At 34.0% G+C, this 26,672-nt stretch overlaps 2 protein-coding genes across 2 annotated transcripts; both read left to right on the forward strand.

The window, feature by feature from the left end:
- Positions 1 to 1,699: 1,699 nt before the first annotated feature.
- LOC132557151 (rab11 family-interacting protein 4B-like) lies at positions 1,700 to 2,494 on the forward strand. Its single transcript, XM_060221643.1, has one exon. It carries the CDS (start codon positions 1,700 to 1,702, stop codon positions 2,492 to 2,494), a length of 795 nt encoding a protein of 264 aa, XP_060077626.1.
- Positions 2,495 to 12,870: 10,376 nt separating this feature from the next.
- Positions 12,871 to 25,896, forward strand: LOC132557153 (uncharacterized). Its single transcript, XM_060221645.1, has 8 exons — positions 12,871 to 12,948; positions 15,617 to 15,899; positions 17,059 to 17,204; positions 18,767 to 18,871; positions 20,092 to 20,184; positions 20,482 to 20,614; positions 22,157 to 22,232; positions 23,566 to 25,896. Exons 2-8 carry the CDS (start codon positions 15,640 to 15,642, stop codon positions 24,373 to 24,375), a joined length of 1,623 nt encoding a protein of 540 aa, XP_060077628.1. The 5' UTR covers positions 12,871 to 12,948; positions 15,617 to 15,639; the 3' UTR covers positions 24,376 to 25,896.
- The last annotated feature ends 776 nt before the right edge of the window (positions 25,897 to 26,672 follow it).

A 26,672-nucleotide genomic window follows, 5' to 3' on the forward strand; every position in this document is an offset into this window, starting at 1 on the left:
GAGCAGAAAACACATTAAAATGCATCATTTTAATTATTCGCCCTTTACATAATAACTAATATATGTGTTAACGAAAGCAAATAAAGCAAAAGTAAATAAATAGAAACACCTCAAGGTTTCATTTTTTGTAATTGTTATGGAGTTTATAAATATATATACATGTATGGATGTATTTTTCGTAACCAAACTGCTATACTTGTATATCACAAACATGACCAAGAATTTCAGGAAAAATGCAAATCAACTGCTAACATAATTGAATTCTAAGAAGTGACTCCACACTAACATACGGACAGGATTTGGAGAGGCATAATATGCCTTTATTCAGAATCGACTAAGTATTTATAGTAACATGTGAAATAGCCTTACTTATATATAGTAACACACAATCGACTACGTATTTATAGTAACATGGGAAATAACCTTACTTATATATAGTAACTTATATATAGTAATATTTATATCCAGGAAATAACCTTACTTGTGTATAGTAATATTTATTTCCCAAGTCAATGTAAATATCACTGAAGATGTCTTCACCTTGCTGCTATTTATTAGTAAATTATGTAATACTACTCCCTCGACCTGTTCTTGGTCATTCAGGATTTGTAACTGAGTCGAGTAAAGATACAATTTTTCATATCGTTATTGGTCAATATTTTATGTCATGATTCTAATCTGAAAACGAAAATAAGAAATATTCAATCATATCAGAGTACAAACCATCAAGATTTTCAGCAGCTTGATATATTGTGTTGCGTGTGGCTATCCGCTTGAATTCCTGTGTGTTCTAGCAGGTATGAGATTTTCGGGCATCGTTCAATTCTTAGTGTTCTCGTGACGTCACAACTCTACCCATAATGCTTCTGACCACTGAAAACTTGGATTTAAGGAAGAAGTTACAAGAGCAGGACATCACACCAGAGTCTCTAAAAGACAAGGATGAGAAGGTGAAATACTTCACAGGTCTTCCTGGATATTTAAGCCTGATGGCATTATTCAATTTTTTTTATCCACACATCAGTGGCAATGGCAGAAATATTTTAACAAACTTTCAGAAATTGTTTTTGGTGCTGATGAAGCTTCGACTAGACCTGAGTGTGCAAGATTTAGCTTACAGATTTGGTGTATCTGCATCAACAGTATCCAGAACATTCAACCGTGTTATACATATCATGTATGTTAGAATGAAAGATCTAATCATGTGGCCCGACCGAGAACAGTTGAGATCAACTATCCCATGGAGTTTAGAAAGAACTTTGGTCTTAAAGTTGCCGTTATCATAGATTGTTTCGAGATTTTTATCGAAGGACCGTCAAATCTTCTTGCTCGTGCTGAAACCTGGTCGAATTGGGACAGTCGACTTTCATATCGCTCCGTAAAAACGCCGAATTTTCTCTACAGAAACAGAGTATAACAACCTTATATTTGGATATGGGCTAGTTGATAGCTTTATCTATCGGAGTGAAAGTGACGATCTTGTGTATTTTCACCAGAAAATACATATTATGTGTTAATGAATAGTTATCATGGACTGACCGGCAGAACTTGACCACTACTCAGCACTACTGGTCTCATACGTAGCGCCTTTATGTAGCACGCTTGCCTGGTACGCCTCTGTGTGTGTAACCAACTTACATAGTCGGACGTTGAAATTATATATATAATATCTGTTTATTCCATCTGGACGTTATTCACGATGCCTCCGAGTAAGACTCGTACCCAGAGTGCCACCAACAGAAGCAGCGGTATTGGATCTAATCCTACCGAAAAATCTACGGACAAGAGACTTGATGAAATTTCTATGATTCTCAGGACACTTGTTACTGAGGATATTCTAGACGCAAAACTCGAGAAACTAAAGATTGAGATACAGAGAGAGCACGCGGAGAGAATCGAGCTACTGGAGAACAGAGTCTCAGATCTTGAGGATGAGAATACGGATCTCAGACTCACAGTGTCGAAATTGGAGGAACAGTGTGAAAAAGTCAAGGAAAAGCATAGTGAAATGATTGGCAAATACAATGGCCTTGAGCAACAGGGACGAAAGAATTCTTTGAGGATTGTTGGGATCCAAGATGAAAACATGAAAGAAACTGTAGAGGACTGTGTTCGCTCGGTTGTTACATTTGTCCGTGATACTTTGAAGGTTCCTGTGCAGGAGAGAGATATTGACATCGCCCATAGGCTGGGTAAATTTAGTGCCTCCAAATCACGGAACATTATTGTAAAGTTTACACATAGATGGAAAAAACAGGAAATTCTTCGTGCCCGCAAGAAGCTGAAAGGAACTAACTTTGTGGTGTTTGAGGATCTTACGCGATTAAATCAGCAGATACTCAAGGACGCATACAGAATGAACTGTGTAAAGAACTCCTACAGTTCTGACGGAAAACTGTTCGTGGTTCTTACTAATGGGAAAAGACGAAGACTCATGTTTGACACGCCACTGGAGGAATCATTCCTATTAAACGATGACAACTTCAGGATCTAACTGTGCCATAATAGAGATCGGTAAGGACTTTACACACCAGTCATGTGAACTGGTGCCGATCTCTCAGACAAGCTAGTGTCTCAAAGACCGACGTTGTCTGGGTTTTTTTTTTTTTTTCTCGTATATATAATATAATGGTTGTGGCATACATGTATGTGCGATGTGAGTGTATAGAATTCATGGGATGTAATGGATTAAGGACTTCCTATTGCTTATAGGGTGAGTTGCTTTCGTTTGCTTATGGTGATCTAAATTTTCTTCTTTTTCCTCATGTACTTATATTATGATCTATTTATTTATCTATTACCTTATATATATCCCATTCATTATTATTTGATTTAGTATTTTTACAGATATATATATATATATTCTCTATTTGAATGATGCCATAATAGCCGTATTCATTTTCCTTGTAATACCATATATTTCCGGAAAATTTGATCCGGTCCGGTTTTTACCCTTATGTTTAGTCTGTACATTTGACTTCCGGCTATCCGTGATAACAACAAGCAGGCCTGCTCTCAGCTGGATTTTGTAAGTGCTCGGTGGTGGTCCAGTGTGTCTTGGCCACTCAAAAATGCTTTTACTTACACCTCTTTCATTTCTTCTCTGCAGAACTTTAATGCTCCTTTTTCTTCTACCTCATCTGGATCTAGAGATGGTTCTCTCGACTACTAGCTTTCTCTCTGCCGCTTTCCTGTTTCTCGCAAGTTTTTTTATGGTGAAGCTTTTTCCTACTGGTGATCACATATATCACTTCGATTATGGATGAATTAAATATTCTATCGGCTAACTGTCAGGGACTGGGGGATCATATCAAACGAAAAGATGTGTTTTCTTATTTAAGACAGAAACATTATAATATCTATTGTATACAAGATACCCATTTCATCAGGGAAAAGGAAGGCATGATTCGTAGTGAGTGGGGATATGAATGCTATTTTAATTCTTTTAAATCGAATTCTAGGGGTGTTGCTATTCTATTTAATAATAATTTTGAATTTAAAGTAACTAAGGAAAAGAAGGATATGACTGGGAATTTTCTGGCAGTTGAAGTTCAACTGAAAGATATGTGTATTACGCTTATTAACTTGTATGGGCCCAACTTAGATGATCCATTTTTTTACAATACATTGTCTGACACAATTGATAGTTTTGGAAATGATAAGGTAATGATATGTGGAGATTTTAATCTTGTTCTAGATCCAAATAAAGATTACGATAATAGTTACACCACTGTGAATAACCCAAAAGCTAGAGATAAAGTTTTAGATATTATTAAAAATTATAATCTAGTTGATATTTTTAGAGAGTATTACCCTGATTACCAAAGGTATACTTGGAGGAAAAAAAATCCATTGAAACAGTCAAGATTAGATTTCTTTTTAATTTCAGAAAATTTATTAGGTAGTGTGAAAGGGCCATCTATAGAGGCAGGTTATCGTTCTGATCACTCTTTTCCGAAACTTACAGTTAAACTTCAGGAATTTAAAAAAGGTAAAGGATTATGGAAATTTAATAACTCTCTTTTATATGATACAGAATATATAGACGTTGTTAAAAATGTAATTAATGAAACAAAAGTGCAATACTGTCTTCCTGTTTACAATTTGGAAAATCTTGATCTTATTGCGGATGATGAATTACAGTTGAAAATCAATGATCAGTTATTTCTTGAAACTTTGTTGATGAATATTAGAGGTAAAACTATATCGTATGCTGCTTACAAAAAGAAATTACAAAATATACAGGAAAATGAGCTTAATAAGTCTATTGAGGCATTGGAAAAAGAAGAGATTATTGATGTAGCAGAAATAGATAGAAAGAAGAGGGAACTGGAGGAAATTAGAGTTAAAAAAATTAAGGGAAGTATAGTGAGATCAAGAGCTAAATGGGAAGAGGAAGGAGAAAAGCCAACTAGTTACTTTTTTAATCTAGAAAATAGAAATTTCACTTCTAAAATTATCCCTAAAGTACAGCTTAGTAATGGTAGTTTTGTAACAAAACAAGAAGATATTTTGAATGAAATAAGGTATTTTTATGAAAAACTTTATGACTCAAATAATAATTTAGATGATATAACTCTCGAAACTTTTCTTGATTTTGAAAACATTCCAAAACTTAATGAAGCTGAGTCTAGAAATTTAGAAGGATTAGTAACTATTAAAGAAGCATATAATATTCTAAAAAATATGAAAAATAACAAAAGTCCTGGTTCAGATGGTTATACGGCTGAATTTTTCAAGTTTTTCTGGAAACAACTTGGTCTTTTTATTGTTAGGTCTTTAAACTATGGATACATTACAGGGGAATTATCAATCACACAACGTTATGGGATTATTACTTGCATTCCAAAGAAAGGTAAGCCACGCCATTTTATTAAAAACTGGAGACCAATAACTCTATTGAACATTGTATATAAAATAGCTTCAGGGGTAATTGCAAAAAGGATAAAATCCGTACTTGATAAACTCATAAATAAGGATCAGACGGGGTTTTTAGCGGGTCGATACATTGGTGAAAACACTAGGCTACTATATGATGTTATGAAATTCACAGAAGATAATGACATTCCTGGTATGATTCTTATGGTAGATTTTGAAAAGGCATTTGACTCAGTGTCCTGGAAATTCATAGAAAAGGTATTGATTTATTTTGGCTTTGGAAATAGTATACGTAACTGGATAAAACTTTTTCATAGAAATGTAGGGGCTTCAGTAAATCAAGGGGGTAATCTGTCATCATTCTTTTCTATTAAAAGAGGCTGTCGTCAGGGCGATCCGGTAGCACCATACATCTTTATTCTCTGTGCAGAAATTCTTGCAATTAGATTCAGAAACAATAAAAATATACATGGCATCCAAGTTGATGATACAGACATTCTAGTTTCTCAGTATGCAGATGATACTTATTTGACTTTAGATGGTACAGAACACTCCCTAAGAGAATCAATAAGTGAATTACAAACATTTGCAGATGTCTCAGGCTTAAAAATGAATACCGATAAAACAGAAGTCATTTGGATCGGTAGCAAGAAACACAGTCAAGATAAATTTTTACCAGAATTAGACTTACAATGGGGAAAAGAAACATTTTGTTTATTGGGTATTGATTTCAGTGTTAATCTCCATGAAATGGTCAGAATGAACTTTGATAAGAAAATAGTAAAACTAAAAAGCCTTATAAATACTTGGAGTAGACGCAATTTAACTCCCATAGGAAAAATCCACTTAATTAAATCTTTGATGATTTCACAGTTTAATCATTTATTTATTTCCCTGCCCAATCCAGATGGTAAAACAATCCAGACAATTAACTCTATATTATTTGAATTTCTATGGCACAGTAAAGTTGATAAAGTTAAAAGAGAAACTATAGTTCAGGATTATACAGTTGGTGGGTTAAAAATGCTGCATGTTGCTAATTTTATCGATTCATTGAAATTGAGTTGGATCAAACGGTTATATCAGTCTTCTGGAAAATGGAAATGTATTCTGATAAAATCCGTAAACATTAATAGGCTTTTAGATATTGGAGGCACTTTTATTCAGGTAAGTACAGATATATGTGATAATTTGTTTTGGAAAGATGTATTAAAAGCTTGGGGGAGATTAGAAAATTCAGAAAATATGAAAACAATCAAAGGGAAATCACTCTTGCTAACACCTGTATGGTATAATTGTAATATTACCATTGGAGGTAAAACAATCTTCTACCCACACTGGTATGAAAAAGGTGTTTATCTAATTGGTGATTTTGTTAAGGATTTTAGTAATAACACTTTGTTTTCATATGAGGAATTTATTCAGAAATTTAACATAAACACTGATTTTTTGAAATATTATGCAATAATTTCAGCAATAAGGAAAAGCTTGCAGAATTATAATATTGTTGAGTATAAATTTATACGTCCTTCTCTACCAGTCCACATATCTATTTTTTTAGATATCAATAAAGGTTCAAAGAGATTTTATGGAATACTTAACAATATTAAATCACTTGTGTCCAAGGGAAGGGAAAAGTGGGGGGAACATTTTGATTTCACAAATGATGACTGGCTAGCTATATATACATTACCTTTTCAAGTCACTAAAAGTTCCAAATTTCAATGGCTACAGTTTAGAATTTCCCACAACATCTTAACTACAAACTCATTTCTTTTTAAAGTAAGGATATTAGATAGTCCTTTATGTACTCTCTGTAATGCTGAGACAGAAACAATTGTACACCTGTTTTGGGAATGTGATGAAGTCCAGAATCTTTTGCAAAGTCTAGATAGATTACTAGATGCTTTATATATTCCTTTTACTGTTAACAAACAAACAATACTTTTTGGCAAGATAGATAATGGGACCAACCTAATATATAGTGTTGATAACCAAATTATTTTACTCATAAAACAATATATTTACAGAACTAGATGTTTACATAAGTCCCTCAGCATTAATGCTCTAACCTGTGCCATCCATGATTATTATAAGGTTCAAAAATATATCACGTATACTAAAGGGGAAAGGGTTAAAGACAAATTTGCACTAGGGTGGAAAAAATGGGAGAAATTTATAAAAATCATGAACGACTAATATTACTACCACTCTGGTACTATATCGATATATGATTTTTTTATTCAAACATAATTAAGATACTCAATACTTAATTTTGAATATGAATCAATAAACCTGATATGGTTACCAGTCCCTGACAATGGCCATCATCTGTACCAACAAATTTTCAGTTTGGTAAATTATTTAAAATCACCATCTGCTTTATATAGTTTTATTTAAGTCTTGAATTCCTTCCTGTTTCCTTCCCTATCTGCTTTCTTTCTCTCTTCCTCTCTCTAGCCATCTGCCTTCTTTCTCTCCTCTATCTAACCATTTTCTATCATAATCTGTCTCTTCTCTCCTTTTTTCTTATATGTATGTATGTATGTAGGTATGTAAGGGCGTGTGTGTGTGAACTTCTTTGTGTACATACAATGAAAAAATGCAAAAAATAAAATAAATATAAAAAAAGTTGATTATTTATGCTGTACATTAGATATATGATGAACACTCACAATTTGACAAATCCGTAGATGATGATGATGATGATGATGCATGTTAGTGATGATGTGTATGATGATGCATGCTAATGATGATATATATGTGTATTAGGATGATGTGTATGATAATACATGTTTAATGATGATGTGTATGATAATACATGTTTAATGATGATGTGTATGAGGATGATGTGTATAATAATACTTACATGATATGTATGATGATACATGTTAATGGTGATGTGTATGGTGATGATGTGTATAATAATACATGCATGTTTAATGATGATGTGTATGGTGATGATGTGTATAATAATACATGCATGTTTAATGATTGTGTATGATAATACATGTTTAATGATGATGTGTATGAGGATGATGTGTATGATGATACATGTTAATGGTGATGTGTTGTATGATGATGATATGTATGATGATACACGTTAATTGTGATGTGTATGGTGATGATGTGTATGATAATACATGTTTAATGATGATGTGTATGACGATACATGTTAATGATGATGTGTATGATGATGATGTGTATGAGAATATATGTTTAATGATGATGTGTATGATGGTACATGTTTAATTATGATGTGTATGATGATGATGTGTATGATGATACATGTTTAATGATGATGTGTGTGATGATAATGTGTATGATGATACATGTTGGACATATGTATGTATGTATGTAAGGGCGTGTGTGTGTGTGAACTTCTTTGTGTACATACAATGAAAAAATGCAAAAACAAAATAAATATAAAAAAAAAAAAAGGACATCATTTTGAATGCTTTTCTTATTATATCATGTCCTACAGGCATGTAGGGCAAAATCAGATTTTATCATTTCACCTTTGTAAACTTCTCCAATCTGCATCCCAAAACCTCTAGAGGAGGCATGTCCTTATTTTTTAGCCAAAGAATTGTCTGGTATCATCACCAACAATATGGCAAAATTATATCAGGCTATTTTGAAGTAGAGCTGTCATGCCAAATCAATAACTCTGAAAGCCTAAAATTTGTTTTCTTTATAATAAGGAAAGAAAGTGTTATTATCAAAATGAAGAAATCACACACAAATAATAAAGGGATTGTGCAAGTCCAAGAAAACATTTGTCAGATATGGACAATAATATTTTCACATATTTTGAAAAAAAAAAAAAAAAAAGAGAAATATAAAAGTTACCTTATCTGAATGATGACAGATACCTTATCTGAATGATGACGGATACCTTATCTGAATGATGACAGATACCTTATCTGAATGATGACAGATACCTTATCTGAATGATGACGGATACCTTATCTGAATGATGACGGATACCTTATCTGAATGATGACAGATACCTTATCTGAATGATGACAGATACCTTATCTGAATGATGACAGATACCTTATCTGAATGATGACAGATACCTTATCTGAATGATGACGGATACCTTATCTGAATGATGACGGATACCTTATCTGAATGATGACGGATACTTTATCTGAATGATGACGGATACTTTATCTGAATGATGACAGATACCTTATCTGAATGATGACGGATACCTTATCTGAATGATGACAGATACCTTATCTGAATGATGACAATTACCCTATCTGAATGATAACAGATACCTTATCTGAATGATAACAGTTACCTTATCTGAATGATAACAGATACTTTATCTGAATGATGACAGTTACCTTATCTGGATGATAACGTAGCGCCAGCTTTTTGTAAGCTTTTTTGATCTCATCTGTAACAAACAAAATTAACTTTTAACTCTATGAATGAAAACAGAGGCTGTTCTATAGCGCCAGTTAAGAAAATGCTATCCATTTTCACCATCACTGTCATCAGTAGGTTGATTTTTAGTGAAAATTTTCATCTCATAGATATTCAACAATACATGCACACCACTGATATGTCGCCTCTCCAGCATCTGTGTAAGGTAATTCATGTACATGGAAATGATTTTATCCTACAACTGGTGCTACCTGGCAGATAAATTGTTGTTGTATTCTGTAGTGATAGAAAACAGCTGTAATTTATCATGTAATTAGTTTGACAGAACTAGTTTCAAATACTCTTGAAAATATAAATAATGGTTTAAATCAGAGATCTTATTTGTTGTAACACACAAGTCTATTTACAAAACTTCATAAAGCTACTGTTTTATCTATTCCCTACTTAGCAATTCTATTGACTTATGTCAGGCATCTCTCAGTGTAATGTCAATGTCAGGTTAAGTTTTGATAGTCTAAATTTTCTATCATTGTTACAAGATAAACAGAATACATGGCCAGTGTCCTAAAATATAAGCTGTAATTTGGCTTGGGACAGAAAGAGGAAAATGACTCAGGAATTTTGGTTCTCTTCATCCCCACCAAAATATATCATTAAAGACATTAACCGTTTATTCTCTTTATCATTCACTGTAAGCATGTATATATAAGTACAACCTTCTTTGAAGTGAAATATCATAAATTATAAATGTTGTCTTACAATCTTTGTAACTTATTACTATCCAGTCCACTGTCAGTGTCAGCCTGTATGCCTCATCCTCCATTCCAAATGTCTATCACAGCATGTGTTAAATGTGTACTACCTTACCATTAATCTTAATTAGTCTACTGTTTTATCAAACTTTTTTCAAATTTGTCTGGAGTTTACAAATTCTCCAGATCAATCTGAAAAAGTCAATAAAACGTCAGAATAACTATGGCTATCTTACCATCGCTGGCTCCTTCCGAGACACCAAGTATCTCTCTGCAACGTTTTTTTTCACGCACTGGATTTCTTCCTGCCATTTTGAGTAATCATACAGCCTCGCAAAGCATCATGCTTGGAAATCTGAATGAAACCGAAATAAAATTGTTAATATTCAAATAAAAACTAAATATATCTTAAGGTCTTTTCAGCAAATTATCTTATCATGTTTTGTAACATTCTTCTGGTGTACTTTCATTTTCTTATACTTAAGATGCTACACATGACAGTTATGATCTGGTGGTATAATTTCAACAAAATGAAAAGTTGTAATAGGATCTTAGGGCCCACCATCATTGGATTTTTTCCCTTAAGATGTTAATTGTAAAATCCGAGATGGTCACATGTCGGCTATTTTGTTTTTCAGATCAGACCAAAAATCAAAATGGCACAATTAGGAACACAATAAATTTGATAAAGAACCATCCAGTACTCCTTAAGTAATAGCAAAATTTTGGAAAGATCGGAAATATCCATCCAGTACTTCTCAAGAAAATTAATAACAAAACTTGTTTAAGGACTGTCACATCTGATAGCAGCTGGCTAAAAAGTATGTGATGAGGATAGGATTGATGCAGGTTTAGGCAAATTAGTTTACAAACAAAATTGTGACAGAACATAATCTTGTGAACTGATATCTGATTTGGAATGAATTAGTACAAGTAGACAGTGCCTCCTGGTGTGCAGAAATATGTACACACTCATATGAGTTTGGGAATATAAAAGCAAATATTACAAATTGTTATTTAGGGAATAAGACAGTAATGCCAATTTAATGTACCTGAATTTTTGTGGTCAACCTGATATTGAGCATAGGATTGACCTTCTTCAAAATCAATTTTTGGATCTAATTTTTTGTTGAAATAATGTTCTATCAAAGACAAGAACATCATCTAAATGCATACCTATTTGATAAATTACAACACCAGTTATAACTGGATATTAGATGACAAGAGGTTGGTGATACTGAACAAGGAAATTATTATGGGATAAGTGTTTGGTGATAAAATTCATACATTGTACTTATTCAGTCAGAATATAACCATGGATTCTGGGATATGACCATAGTGACTGGGATATAACCAGGATTACTTGGATATAACCATGGTTATTGGGATATGACCATAGCTACTGGGATAAAACCATGGTTTCTGGGACATAACCATGGTTTCTGGGACATAACAAGAGTTACTAGGAAATAACCATAGTTACTGGGATATAACCATGGTTTCTGGGAAATAGCCATAATTACGGGGATATAACCATGGTTAGCACTTTATAAATATTCTAAATGAATATCAGCTTCCCTACAGAGTATCAGTCATTGCTACTTACATCATTATTAAATTTATTTCAGGTTGTATCCTAAATGTGATATTAATCTTTTTGCCAAACATACCTAGTGCTTGTGTATTTCAACATATCAAAAATATTCTGGTTGGGTTAGAAAACCTTATCCAAATCGTACAGTTAATTTATATGAAATATTACTTCATTATTGCCAAACATGATAGTAAAATAAACCTGAAAGAAGAAAGATATTGACTAACTTCTTAACATAAAATATATTAACGGAACATATAAACTCACAATATTTTATTGTGAATAGATTTAATCGTTTTTTTTTTCTGCAAGTGTCATATGTTTCATGATATGATGTAGTTAACACAAAATGTCCTCTTCAACCGATCTCTTGATCCATTTACGTACATGAACCTATTTTAATAAAAAGTGTCAAAACTCTATAAGGATATTTACTATAATCAGTGTAACTCCTTGAAACCTCTTACATAGATATAGATAAATATCATCCGACAACTTGGTGAAAGGTTTCTATGATACTAAATAACGTCCTGTTTCGCAAATTGTGCACTACTGCACTGCAGCAGGCCAAGCAGATCATCAGATTATGCTCTGCGGCAATTAACGTAGGCACAACTAGTCAATTGAAAATTATGAGATACTATTTTCTTGATCTCAAAACAAAGAATATAAGACAGACATCAAGACGAAGAATATTTTGTCTTGTAATAAACTTATACACACCCGATATGTTGATTGGAAGCACTCACCAGCTTAAACTTCCAGGAAGGGGACACAATGAATGGTGGAGTTACCAAAAGCGAAAGTTGTCATGCGCATGCGCAACTTACAACGATAGTTTCAAGTACTAAAAATGCCAACTTTAACAATTGTTTTAGAATGTATGCCTAAGAACTCGAAACAAAAATAACATTCTACAGAATTATCGTTAATCAATCACATTATGATGTTGTCAAACATTTCATTTGAATTACAATTTCTACTTTCCGTATCAAATAACAACAAACGAAGTTACTTCCGGTTATGATTTAGATAAATACATTCGAAAAGAAATATTATTTGGATTGTCATATGCTATACTTAAATATAATTTACCAAGCTTATTCAAGGTTCGTCGAAAAAAAAAATAACTTACTGATACTGATGTATATTCAATTTCTCTTTATGAGAATATACTAAAAGCTCTTTTCACACCAATAAAAAGTCTGATAATTTATTCGACTGTAAATTTTGTGGCGATTTGTTATCCACAATGCACAGCGGAGGGAGAAAATTATGATTGTTGCTGTAATTACAGTAATTCCTCAGACGATAAAAGGAAAGGTAAATGCATTGATAGTATGTAAAACATTTTATTCCAGAAAAACCATTTTCTCGTTATCAAAACATCCAAACAAACTAGTTACAGACTGTAATTTGTAAAATGTTGTGAACAACATATATCTCACTGTCACTTACATCAGCGTTTGCATTCAATTCAAGCACCATGGTTTGTACTACGGCTGGTATTAGCATAAAAAATATGTTTTAGGATATTTGTAACAAATCCCTGTGGCTAGTTTTAGACTTGAATATTGCTACATATCTCAGCAGACATAGATTGGCAAAGTCTAAAATCGCATGAGAAGTCCAAAAACATGAACGTTTTACAAAGTTGCACACACACAGTATGTACAATCATGCAATATGGAAAAGGGAGATTCTTGAATGATTATGGTCACAATTATTGGTGTACTGATTACTTGATTTCGTTGTTGTTTTTGTTTTTACAAAGACACAATAGGCCTGATCTAGGGCGCGACAATTTACCCTAATACATGCAAATTAAGCCAAATTTTACCCAAATATACTCAGATAAAGTCAAATCGATTTACAGGAACATGCTGTCTCAGGCTCTGTATTATTAGGCACGTATATCTGTTATATACGTTAATGGTATTTTATTTTATTACTAATAAACGATATACACATGATAAAATAGACTATCTTTGTCTAATTTTAGCTTCCATTTACTAAGGCAATTCATATAAATTCCGTAATACCAGATAGGCTAATGGGCAAAAAACAGAAAAAAATGAAAGGAGAACGAATTTGGGTAAGATTTTGGTATATTTGGGTACAATTTGGCTTTATTTGGATGTATTTGGGTATATTTGGATGTATTTGGGTGTATTTGGCTTTATTTGGATATATTTGGGTGTATTTAGGTAAATCGTCGCGCTGCCTGATCTATTACCATTGACTAACTGACAAAAGATGTTGCATATATGCTGGGAAAGATTGGGATTGGATAATATGTTATATATTATGGTTTGATATTATTATGCCTCGTAAAGTTATCTTTGTGGAAAATTATACCTCAAAGTTAAGATAAATATTATGAAAAAATGGCAGTAATTCTAATTAATTTTAAGATTGGAAACTTGTTCACCATAACTTGAATTTGTGTGATGTTTTTTTTTACCTGAGTGGCATTTAATCAGATCATGCAGCTGTTTTTGTTATCAATTTATCATATGCCAGGGTTTTCCATAATTTTGTTAGTAGTAGGCTGTGTAGTGAAAGTAGGAGGCTGGCCTGCCATGTACGTGTAGTCGTGTACGGAACATTATTACGGAACTGGATTGGTGTAGGCGGCCAAATGATCAAAGTAGTCGGCCAAATTGGCGACCGGCTCTTATGGAAATCCCTGGATGCAATGTTGTGTTTTCATCAAAAGCAATATGATTCATTGTATTGCGTTTTGCTTGTTTGTAGTTTTTTTTTTTTTGTTGTTTTTTTTTCAAGGATTTAGATTTGTCTGGTAGTCTCCTGTCAACTCCTTAATTATTTGTTACTAATGACTTTCTAATTTAATTTCAATTGACTTTTATTGCCATTACTTGAAATTGTGTTTACCTTGAAGGCAATTGTATTGTGTATTTTTGGAAGAGTTATTGCCCTTGTGTTTATATATTGTTTCAGCATTTCAATCTTTTCAAGAGATTTATTCTTTTTAGTTTTCAACTGACCTTTTGAAGACTTCATTTGCTTTATCAATAACACCAGGAGATCCCCCTCCCCAAAGTCTGGAATTTCTAAAAAGCATTTTGACAGTTTTTTATTTCATTTTCCTGTTTATTCGGACACATTAGATGAACAATATATTTGATGTTGGCATGAGATGAACTTATATAAAATAGTTGAGGGAAAGATACTGGTATATATAGTTAAAAATGGAAAAATGTTCTGACCAACATAGGACCTGAAAATTAAAAATTAACTGATTAAAATTTGTTAGGTCTTTTAAGCACTTCTGTTAACACCTGAATGATGAATATGTTCTTTAATAGAGAGCATGTTACCATGGCAAAATATATATGTACCAGCCTCTTCCTTCCAATTCAAGTAGGGCAAATTGTTCATTATATCTCAGTGATTTTATGTTAGCCTCTTGTGGTGCAAATTTTGTTTTAGCTCGGTATATATCACCCAGGTGAAATACTAGTCACTTCAGACTAACTTAGCTCACTGAGATCTCTATCCGGCTCTGTATATGTTGCATTAGCAAATTATCAGCATTTTCTGATGTTGTAAAATGCCTAATATAAGAATAAGTTTGAACGTGAAGTATCCTCATTGTAGTTTCTGTAAAAGACTGTTTGAAAGTGTTTGGATTATCTTCCTATAGTTTCCATTTGAAACATGATTTATGGAATGAGTCAAGAATTTTCTATTTGGACATGCAATTTTAATGGAAACAAAATGTAAGGTCTTTTTTAGCACATCTGGTTATCTACTAGACATATTATTTTACATACCAGGGTTTATTTTAAACAGACATCAGGGTTTCTTTTAAACAGACATTACTTCACACTTGACACAATTTTGGCTCTATCATGTCCACAATATATTGCATATGTGTAACACACAAAAATATTACAAGGGCATAATCTTCAATTCACATGGCAGTCATGTTGTAAACTGGATAACATGGATGTATTTATTACAGATCAAGACCGACTGACCACCGAGATGTTTAAAGCACTGGACAAAGTTAACTATGACAACCTTGTCTTAAATCAAAACACTACCAAGGTAAAAGAAGCCCTCAAACCAAACAACCTCGTGAACTTGAGCTGCTTTGCCTTGAACAGGAACCCAAGCAATGCTGAACGAGCAATCAAAACCATACCGGCACATCTAGCTCCCAGTGTGTTAAGGGCAGCCATAGAGAAAAAGGAATCGGAGACTGCCAGTGCTGTTCTGTCAAATTGGCCACTTAAAGATTTATGGTAAGGGTTTCTGTTCTTTCTGAGACAAAGGAAATATTTCTTTGTACAGTTACACACAGATAAGCCAAAGTCGACAGGATCAAATTAAATATAAGACTTACCTGATAGTTCGACTTGGCCATGTTTATATGAACATGAGACATTGTGCATCAAAAGGTTGACAATGTTTTCATTAATTGTTGACCAGATATGCTTCATATATTTGACTCAACAGTGTTTGATTTACTAAGGTAAAGAAGAGTAAAAATTGGGACAAAACATTTGACTTGTCCAATTTATTTGATTCAAGCATGTTTGACACGTGTGTATTCAGGGGTGCTGAAAAGCACACGTCCGGTCATCATGGACGAGTGAAAATTGTCTCGGACAACCAGATTTATCTTTGTCAGTCGTCCGTTGGACAAGTGCTTTTTCCCAATGAAATTAATGTTACTAAAAATGTAAAGAAAATTTTAAACAAAGAAACATGTTTACGGTACTTCGAAAATAAAATATTCCAGCCTGCACTCTAACTTTTGATTACACCGGAACTCCCATGACATCAAATATAGCATTCGGAATACCTTAGTCATTTACCCGCAGTCAAGCTGATGTCAGGTGCTCTCGGATGGTACCAACATGTACCGGTCTGTATTTAGCAGCACTTAGTCAGTAGGATATGAACAAACTCTACAGCTAGGCCTAAGTCGCGCACAATGTTTGACGCATAGCAGAAATCACTGCATAGTGATTTTCACTAAAACTTAAAATAAAAATAGAAAAATAATCACATCCTCGCTGATTAAATTGCCATTTCATTGCTGAATTTGGACAAGTAAATTTCCAATCCGGACAAGTAAATTTTTCAGTCCACTAGTCCTGTGCCTAGCGGTTTAAAATATTTCTCAATACCCCTGATATTGTATATTGTTTAAATGATGTTGTTAATCATTAAAGCAGAGAAACATTGTAATATTTCATTGTATGTACATCCACATTATTGACACCCATCTAAGGATTTTTATCCTTTTAATATTTTAAGGTCCATTCACCAAATGCACAGGCATTGATAACATAAAAACTTTCTTGTTGATATTATGTATGAGTAACATTGACCTATAGGGAATCAGCTGATTTATAACATAACAAATATAAAATTGCACAAATTTTTGTTTTTCAGTTTTAAAGAGATTCTAGGTTCTGACCATGCAGACATTTTCCAGGAAGGAACTGGTTTTCATTTTGATCTGGTAGTGTTTCGAGGGATCAGGAACCGGACAAAGTTTTGTAAAATCACTACAGTGGACTTCAGAGGGTTCAAACTCAGTAGGTATTCCCATGTACAGCTTTAAAAACATACCATGTACTGGTGTAACAGTTAACAGTATGAGATTTCTTTGTCATACCTCAGTTTGGAGATAGGAGTGGGATGGGGAATATTCGGTTCATGACAATTGTACGATACCACGGTAACAATTGTACAATACCATGGTAACAATTAAATGATGCTACTTACTGAGACAATTTAAAACTGTCAGTATTGCCAAGCATTGAGATAACTACAACTTTATGATTACATATACAGACATCCAAAAGGATAGAGAAAAGCAACCATGATGGCCTCATTGTGGATGAGATAAAGAGATCTCAACACCTGTGGAGAGATTATGAAGCCTTTTGTTTACCTATGCAACCGCAAAATTTTTCCCCACATTGTGTGTTTCTGCTTCATCTTTCTCAAAGGGGATGAAAGTCTCTATTGTAAGCCTGCTGTGTAACATCTTAATTCTAAGACTTAGTGTTAAATGGTATTGCTCTATAACATTAGAAGTCCTAATGCTATAGTCAAGAAGTTTGATTTGTACTGAATACCAGAGTTCAAAAGTCAACATGGTATTGGCCATAAAATGAGAATGATCTACAAAATTCTGGAAAATTTTTGGCAGGGCATTTAGTTGTCACTTAATCCATATTCCATCCTTCCGTGTAAAGAGCATAACTTTGCCTTCAATCAAGCAATGATCATGAAGCTTGGTGTGTATACATTGGTCTTACTAAGAGGATTTACAGTGTACTAAAGGAAGGGCCCAAAACCCTTTAATCACAGAATTATTGCCCATTGCTGAAATGTAAAATTTTGTGTCCAATAAAGTTGTTTTGGGGGTAATTAATCTGTTTCACTGATATTCTTTTTTTTAGTTGTAAATATCAAAATGTTGTTTAACCTGAAGTACAGGAACAGCCCCTACAAAATGTTGTTTAACCAGAAGTACAGAAACAGCCCCTACAAAATGTTGTTTAACCAGAAGTACAGGAACAGCCCCTACAAAATGTTGTTTAACCAGAAGTACAGGAACAGCCCCTACAAAATGATGTTTAACCAGAAGTACAGGAACAGCCCCTAAAAAATGTTGTTTAACCAGAAGTACAGAAACAGCCCCTACAAAATGTTGTTTAACCAGAAGTACAGGAACAGCCCCTACAAAATGTTGTTTAACCAGAAGTACAGAAACAGCCCCTACAAAATGTTGTTTAACCAGAAGTACAGGAACAGCCCCTACAAAATGTTGTTTAACCAGCCCCTACAAAATGTTGTTTAACCAGAAACAGGAACAGCCCCTACAAAATGTTGTTTAACCAGAAGTACAGGAACAGCCCCTACAAAATGATGTTTAACCAGAAGTACAGGAACAGCCCCTACAAAATGTTCATGAATGTATAAACTTCAAAACCCTTGAAACAAATTTTGATCCTCAGTGTTGAATGACTGTAACTAGATATTTAATCACACTGGTTAATGACTCGGGTCTACGAGCTAGAATCGTGTATCACTGATAGTACAAAATATTTACCTTTACTGAATTTGTTGTTGTTTGTTATTTTTACAGATCCAACATTCTGTCAGCTCGTGATCCAGATGTGGCCCCTTATGTCATTAAAAAAGTCACAAGTGAAACCGAAATATTTAGCAAAGGTCATAGCTAAAACGGCAGGTAAGGATTTTAAGATAGAAAAGAAAAGATCAAAAATGTATTTTTATAGAAAACCAACATAATATTTTTGCCTACTGTATTTTCAGCCTATAAATTGCACCTGAGTATAAGCCGCAGGACTGGTTTTTCAGAGATTTTTTTTTATCTTTATCCACATATAAGATGCACTGGAATATAAGCCCTTTCTGATATTGTGGTAATTGTTATATTGACCGAAGTTATTGTATAACAGAAAACGGAAGGCGATTTATCAAGATTTTCAGTGAAACATTTTACTATAAGTTTGCAAAAGAAATATTCACAGATAATCCTTTATTATATTGACATGTTTCAAAAACGTGAAATAGCAATTATCAAACTTGCTTGGCTTGAGAGCCTTCAAAGACTGTCTACAAACAGAAATAGGGCTAGATGTTACATAGAGTTTACTTAATATCTCCAATAGTGTCTGTAATGTTAAATAGTAGCAAAGACTCTTGCATGCTTACACAATTCTTCTAGTCCCATATTATTTTTTGTAAGTTACACAAGCCATTTTTATCGTAAACAAGCATTGCGGTTGTTCTAGAATTTGACGCGATAACCTATCGATCCCAGGATGCAATAGGCTATTGTATACATTGTAAGCTATATGAACTTGTGTCCAACCCTTTTTGTCATTTTACAAGGCAAATAAAATGTGTTTAAATCAACAGAGAATTTGAGATGCATAATTTACTAGTTTTCGCAATGGTTTTAACAACAATAACGATGCATGTGATGATTTCTTTATTTTTATGATTATCTCTTTTATTTTTTAAGTGAAACAAAATAATACTGTTGCATTTGAAAAATTGTTCAACTTTGGTATGACTGAGTGTCATTACCCTTTGTAGATATTCTATATGTAGAAATAAAGTCCTATGAACATAATTCTGCTGTGTATGGTTTGTATACTGTGGCAGAAGTGCCAACTAAACATAATTATGTATATGTAGTATTTGGAGTACCTAGTTGTCTCTTTAGAGACAAGTGGTTCTTTATTTCATTGTCGTAGAATTATAGTAAAATTCACATGCATCCACAACATCAAAAATGTTTCACAGGTATACAAATTTCAATTGATGTTCAGTTATTTAGCTTTTTAATAGTCACACCTTTAAAATGTGTAAAAAAAAACCTTGAAATATGCATTTATGTCACTCTGAAGCAGTGAATGTATTTTACTTTCACTTTCTTAGGTGTAGCAGCCAGTCAGCTGACAGAAGAGGTGTTACCGAGGTTACTATTTGATAGAACTATAGAACCCAGATACAGAATCCACATTCCTCGAGGTAAGACAGAACCCAGATAGAGAATTCACATTCCTAGAGGTAAGATAGAGCCCAGATACTGAATCCACTTTCCTTGAGATAAGACAGAACCCAGATAGAGAATTCACATTCCTAGAGGTAAGATAGAGCCCAGATACTGAATCCACTTTCCTTGAGATAAGATACAACTTAGATACAGAATCTACATTCATAGAGATTTGATAAATCCAGTTATCTATATGTGATAAATAGTATATATTGACATAGCTATTGTTCAGTATTAAAGTTTTCAGTGATATCGGGATTCTTCTGTTTCAGGAGAACGAATGGTTGTAAAACTTGACAGCATCCAATTCACCAATAGTAACACATTGTTCCTGGACTACCTCATCTGTAACTGTCTACGGAGTATCACACCTGTCTACGTGTCTGTGTCTAACATATATATCAGGTATGAAAACAAGTAGTTACTACCCCATCTGTAACTGTCTACGGAGTATCACACCTGTCTACGTGTCTGTGTCTAACATATATATCAGGTATGAAAACAAGTAGTTACTACCCCATCTGTAACTGTCTACGGAGTATCACACCTGTCTACGTGTCTGTGTCTAACATATATATCAGGTATGAAAACAAGTAGTTACTACCCCATCTGTAACTGTCTACGGAGTATCACACCTGTCTACGTGTCTGTGTCTGACATATATATCAGATATGAAAACAAGTAGTTACTACCTCATCTGTAACTGTCTACAGAGTATCACCCCTGTTTACATATTATATATTTATTGGTCACTAGAGTCCATTTTGAAATCAAGAAGGCAGATGGTCTTGGTATTTTGCCAGGCTGGGATGGAAGACCTTGATGATGAGCCAGATGTGTTAAAATCTTTTGACATGCATAGTCTGAATAATCTAAAAGTTCTCCAAGAAGTGCCTTTGCATGGAAATTATGGCACATTTCCATTTTTCTTTTTTTTTCATTCTTTTTCAAGCATTGATAGATGAGTTATCTCCTCTTGTGTGAATTTCTATAAACATACACATGATCTTCCCAAAGAGTGATAAAGTTCCCACAAAAATTCTGTTAGCAAGTGTGCAATTATATTATTCTATCTTATAAAAGGTAACATGACCAAAATCTCTTCTGGAGAAACAAGTACCTGTAGCCTGTTTTTCTGAAAAATGAGCAAAATCTTTAAAATTAATTTCCCTATAAGACAGATTTTTCAATGTGTGCAGTACATTCTTTCACTTCCACAACAATCATGTGATGTCATTAAGACATGACTTATTTTATTACATAAGTGTCATACAATGTTTATGACATGGCTTTATGATATGACACAACAGACCAATTGTGATATTTATCTTTGTTGACATTTATATATTAATGAGTCTAAAATCTTCTGTACTATAACTCATTATATCATCATATCAGTTACTACATCTGATTCATTTATGGTTGTCTTTGGTCCATATTAAGGAGCAAAAAATACTATTGTTATTAAATATTTAACAGGTAGATTTACAAATAGACACACACTTGCCATTTGCTGATCAGGAACTGTGATGGAAGTGTGAATCTTAAGTTAGTTAATATTAATTTTTAATTATTTTTTTATTGTAATGTCATTCTTTTTCTTTGGGCTCAAATTTTGTGGTTTAGAAAAATACCCGTTTTCAATGGCACATAATTTTGTGGGTACATGAAACCACAAGCATAGCTCATATATCCATGTTTTTATATGTTTTGTTGGGCATATGAATTGATGTATTAAGAGGAACCACAAATTAAATTAAAAAGCAAGAGGAAAGTTAAAGATTTTTGTTGTAATTGAGTTTAAAAGACTGGTTTTTAAGTTTTGGCTTGTCGTTGATAATAACTTGCTAGACTTGTTTCGTAAATCTTATATGAAACAAAAACACATTTATGATCCTATTTATATCAGATTTCACTGCTGTAATGACATTTGTGTATGTGTTACAGATCTGACCCTTCACTCGGAGATGAGATCACAGAGTCACTGGCACCATTCATCGTCTTACGAGGACAAGACATGGAGGTTTGAATGTTCTAACATTAGATAATTGTGATTGTATAGGAGAGCAGGGAGAGCTATGATGAAATAGCTCAGGGAGAGCTATGATGAAATAGCTCTAAAGATTTTGCAGTTGAATGTATCTGAAAAGACAGTACATAATTTTTTTAATTTTTTTTTTCAAAATTTTTTTACCCCTCATCACAATCTCTGATATAAAAGTATATCTTTAGTTGAAAAATATTTTGTCTGCAACATGCCTCTCTTTAAACCCTTGATATGTTAAAAAAAGAAATTTAAGTCTTGAGATAGACTGAATCATGAAACATGAAAATAACCATGAAAATCCCATCCACCAATAAGAATATGCCATGTTTACATATTTTTCAAGATGCCGTTAAGAAAGTAATGAACAGATGTGTTTATAATTACAAAAACTAATGACTAATGCTGGCCATTAAATTTGGGAATAAGTTTCATGTTTTTTCTGGATATTACTAGCTTTGGTAGCCATGAATATTTGACATTTTTGTTGTTTTCATGGGATTTTCATGGCTGTCACATCATGGCTTAAATTTTCATTGGCATTCTTCTCGCACTTTGAGTGCTTTTATGAATTCAACAATTAGTCCTTTTGTTTTTAGTGATGATTGGTCGAAAAAGGGTTTCTGCGTGTCAATGGTTTAAAGGAATTTCATTTAACAATTTCATTTCCTTTTTCTTTTGTTTCAGTATGACTTTGCAATAAATTAGTAGTGGGAAGTATTTTCACATCTGTCCATCTGTCTGTCTGAATTCGTAGAGCATGCCGCGTGGCTCATAGAACACTATTCCATGAAGGATAGTCAGTCTTTACATAATTGTTTTACTTCAAGAGAGGAAGCATGATCAAACCAAATCAGTTTTTTTAGAGTTAGTGGTCAAAGGTCAAGGTACTGAGGTCATTCTACGTGCCCTACTTGTGGCAGTTTGTGTTTCTCAGAAAGCTGGAAAATAGACTGATTTTTTGCTAAGATGGTTGTGTTATCACTAGACATTTTACCCTAATTGCTCTGTAATAGCTTGCAACAGAATTCCTGTATATTTTTCGTAATGTAGCCCCAGAAACTACGAAGAGATAAGGCCTCAAAGTGATCCTGACTGTTCATGAGGTGATAAAGCCACCAAACGTACAAAGAAGTGTCATTTTTACGTCTATGATTCAGAGGAAATTTTGCCTTGGAGCAAAATAGTTCAACAGTTAAAAAGTTTAGAAAATGACTGATAGATATGTATACACCTATAGTAACAGGTTTGCTAAATGTTTCAAAATCATGTCCATCATACAATAAAGTCAAGATTTTGTTATTATTTGCAGTACCTGGAGGGGATCTCCTTAAAGCAACTTGAGGATGGTATATTTTTCATGGTGTGTTCAGACATTCAAAAGTTTTCTCACCTGCGTGCCCTTGACCTTCAAGACTGTAACATTTACCTGCAAGAAGGTCGCACGCGCAGCCGGACTTCTGGTCGTCTTCAGATGGTCAGTACTTTAGGGTCATTTGCACACCTCACTCGACTAGATCTCGGCTTTAACTACTTACTGGGATGCCTTGGAGAGCTTCTTGATGCTCTGAAAACTCCACTAGAGTATCTGAGTGTTCGAGGATGTGACTTAAATGAAGAAGATTTAGCAGCATTAGCAGAGTCAAACCACGCTAAACATCTGAGAGAGTTAAATCTAAGTAAAGTGTGTCAATTTTCAATTTATGAAAATGACCGTATCTCCCCTGTATATCTGCTGAGAATCACAAAACATTTCCCTAATGTGAATATCTTTAACCTCACTCAAAACCATTTACCTGATGCGTGCATCTCAGAGTTTTGTACCATATTAACACAGAACTTGACAAAGCTAAAAGCTTTGGACATTTCTGGAAATATTCTGACGGAGAACAACCTGTTAGATATCACACGCTCTATTGGCAAACTGAAGTCCATGCAGTGGTTTAGGTTCACATGTGCTAGCAACTTGCTTGAAGAGCCCTTTATTCCCTTTGATAATTCCGGAGAAATGAAGAAAAAATTCTGTGATACTCTTGCTTCACTTGGACGAGATGATATCAAGGTTGACCTTGTCAAACTGTCATATGCTATATTTGTGGACTTATTGGATGTCATGGACTAAAGACTTGTTTGTCTGCATTCTGCTTTATACTCATTCATTTTAAGCAAAGGTATTCAGATTAGTTAAGACAGCATCAGGCTTTACAAACCAGGTTAACAGACTTCATTTGTACGGGTGTTGGACTGTAGACTCACTCAGTGTGTGACAATACCTGTACAGGTAGACTCAGTATGTGACAATACCTGTACAGGTGTTGGACTGTAGACTCTCTCAGTATGTGACAATACCTGTACAGGTGTTGGACTGTAGACTCACTATGTGACAATACCTGTACAAGTGTTGGACTGTAGACTCACTCAGTATGTGACAATACCTGTACAGGTGTTGGACTGTAGACTCTCTAAGTATGTGACAATACCTTTACAGGTGTTTGACTGTAGAATCTCTCAGTATGTGACAATACCTGTACAGGTGTTGGACTGTAGACTCACTCAGTTTGTGACAATACCTGTACAGGTGTTGGAATGTAGACTCACTCAGTATGTGACAATACTTGTAGGCGTGTGACTGTAGACTTACTCAGTATGTGACAATACCTGTACAAGTGTTGGACTGTAGACTTACTCAGTATGTGACAATACCTGTACAAGTGTTGGACTGTAGACTCACTCAATGTGTGACAATACCTGTACAGGTGTTGGACTGTAGACTCTCTCAGTATGTGACAATACCTGTACAGGTGTTGGAATGTATACTTACTCAGTATGTGACAATACCTGTACAGGTGTTGGACTGTAGACTCTCTCAGTATGTGACAATACCTGTACAGGTGTTGGAATGTATACTTACTCAGTATGTGACAATACCTGTACAGATGTTGGACTGTAGACTTACTCAGTATGTGACAATACCTGTACAGGTGTTGGACTGTAGATTCAGTATGTGACAATACCTGTACAGGTGTTGGACTGTAGACTCAGTATGTGACAATACCTGTACAGGTGTTGAACTGTAGACTCAGTATGTGACAATAAGTGTACAGGTGTTGGACTGTAGACTCCTCAGTATGTGACAATACCTGTACAGGTGTTGGACTGTAGACTCTCTCAGTATGTGACAATACCTGTACAGGTGTTGGACTGTAGACTTACTCAGTATGTGACAATACCTGTGCAAGTGTTGGACTGTAGACTCCCACTGTGTGTGACAATACCTGTACAGGTGTTGGACTGTAGACTCACTTTGTGTGTGATGATACCTGTACAGATATAGGACCATAGATTCACTGAATGACAGTTTTTGTTCAGGTGTTGGACTTTCCATGCAAAACTATGAATGGTGTAGGCTTATTATGGCTGCAAAATCACTGTACAGCAAGTTGACATGGTATAGACTGTACTGACTTCTGACAATACTTATACATATCTGATCAACAGAACCCATGTTAAGAAATCCTTGAACACTCTCTGATTACTTAATGAGCTGCAGTGCTAATTAGCTTTAGCACAGACATAACTGAATCTGATGTCTCACTTGTCATATGGATTCATAGTCAGTCTTAAAAATAAACCATTTTTGATAAAATAACTCACTCTGTGTCATCTGTATCAATGACAGAGATCAAACATTGAAATAATACATCTGTATAATTGTAGTGATTGAAACAAATGTGGACGTGTATCTATAGCAACGTTGTCATGTCAGTAACAGTTTTGCCAGTTTAAGGTTACTACTAAAACTCGCTTACATGAAGAATAACTTAATGCACTTTTCAGCATTTGTTAATGATGTTTTTAAATGCTTATGAAATTGTATAGTTTAATTTTGACTTTCAATCAGCCCTACAACTTTTAGCAGTTATAAATTCTCAAAGTCTCATTGTGACCTATTGCGTTCATCTTTATCTGGTGTTGTGCATCCTGCATCTGTAAACAATTCAACATTTTCAACTTTTTTTCAAAAACTCCTGTAATGATTTCAATGAAGTTTTGCAGAAACCTTTCTTGGCCGAAGATGAAACAAAACAGTGAATTGTGTGATCTCCACCCCATGAGGGCATGAGGGGTGGGGCCAAAAGTGTCAGATTTGCTCAAATTTCAAAAATCATCTTCTCAACACCCATATATGGCTGTAACAAGCTCTTCATGGATGGAAATATCTTAAGGTGCTTTACCAAAATTGTGAATTTCATGGCCCCAGGATCTCACATTTCGCCTTGAGGAGGGGGTAATGTTTACTATAGTTTATATTGGAAAAATAAACTTTTGAGAATAATTTGTTTAATTATCGTTGGAAATATTCCAAACTTGGTTAGAATTATGAACAAAGGATGATGGCATGCCCATATTGATTCTGGT

This window comes from Ylistrum balloti, unplaced genomic scaffold (assembly GCF_031769215.1).
Source record: "Ylistrum balloti isolate Yb309-2 unplaced genomic scaffold, AGI_CSIRO_Ybal_v1 Utg370634, whole genome shotgun sequence".
NCBI lineage: Eukaryota > Metazoa > Mollusca > Bivalvia > Pectinida > Pectinidae > Ylistrum > Ylistrum balloti.

Bases quoted from the DNA above. Each gene is read 5' to 3' on its own strand.
- LOC132557153 (XM_060221645.1), top strand. From the start codon at position 15,640: ATGTTTAAAGCACTGGACAAAGTTAACTATGACAACCTTGTCTTAAAT. The intron at 15,900-17,058 runs GTAAGGGTTTCT...TTTGTTTTTCAG, and splicing joins TGGCCACTTAAAGATTTATG to TTTTAAAGAGATTCTAGGTT. The intron at 22,233-23,565 runs GTTTGAATGTTC...TATTATTTGCAG, and splicing joins TACGAGGACAAGACATGGAG to TACCTGGAGGGGATCTCCTT.
- LOC132557151 (XM_060221643.1), top strand. From the start codon at position 1,700: ATGCCTCCGAGTAAGACTCGTACCCAGAGTGCCACCAACAGAAGCAGC.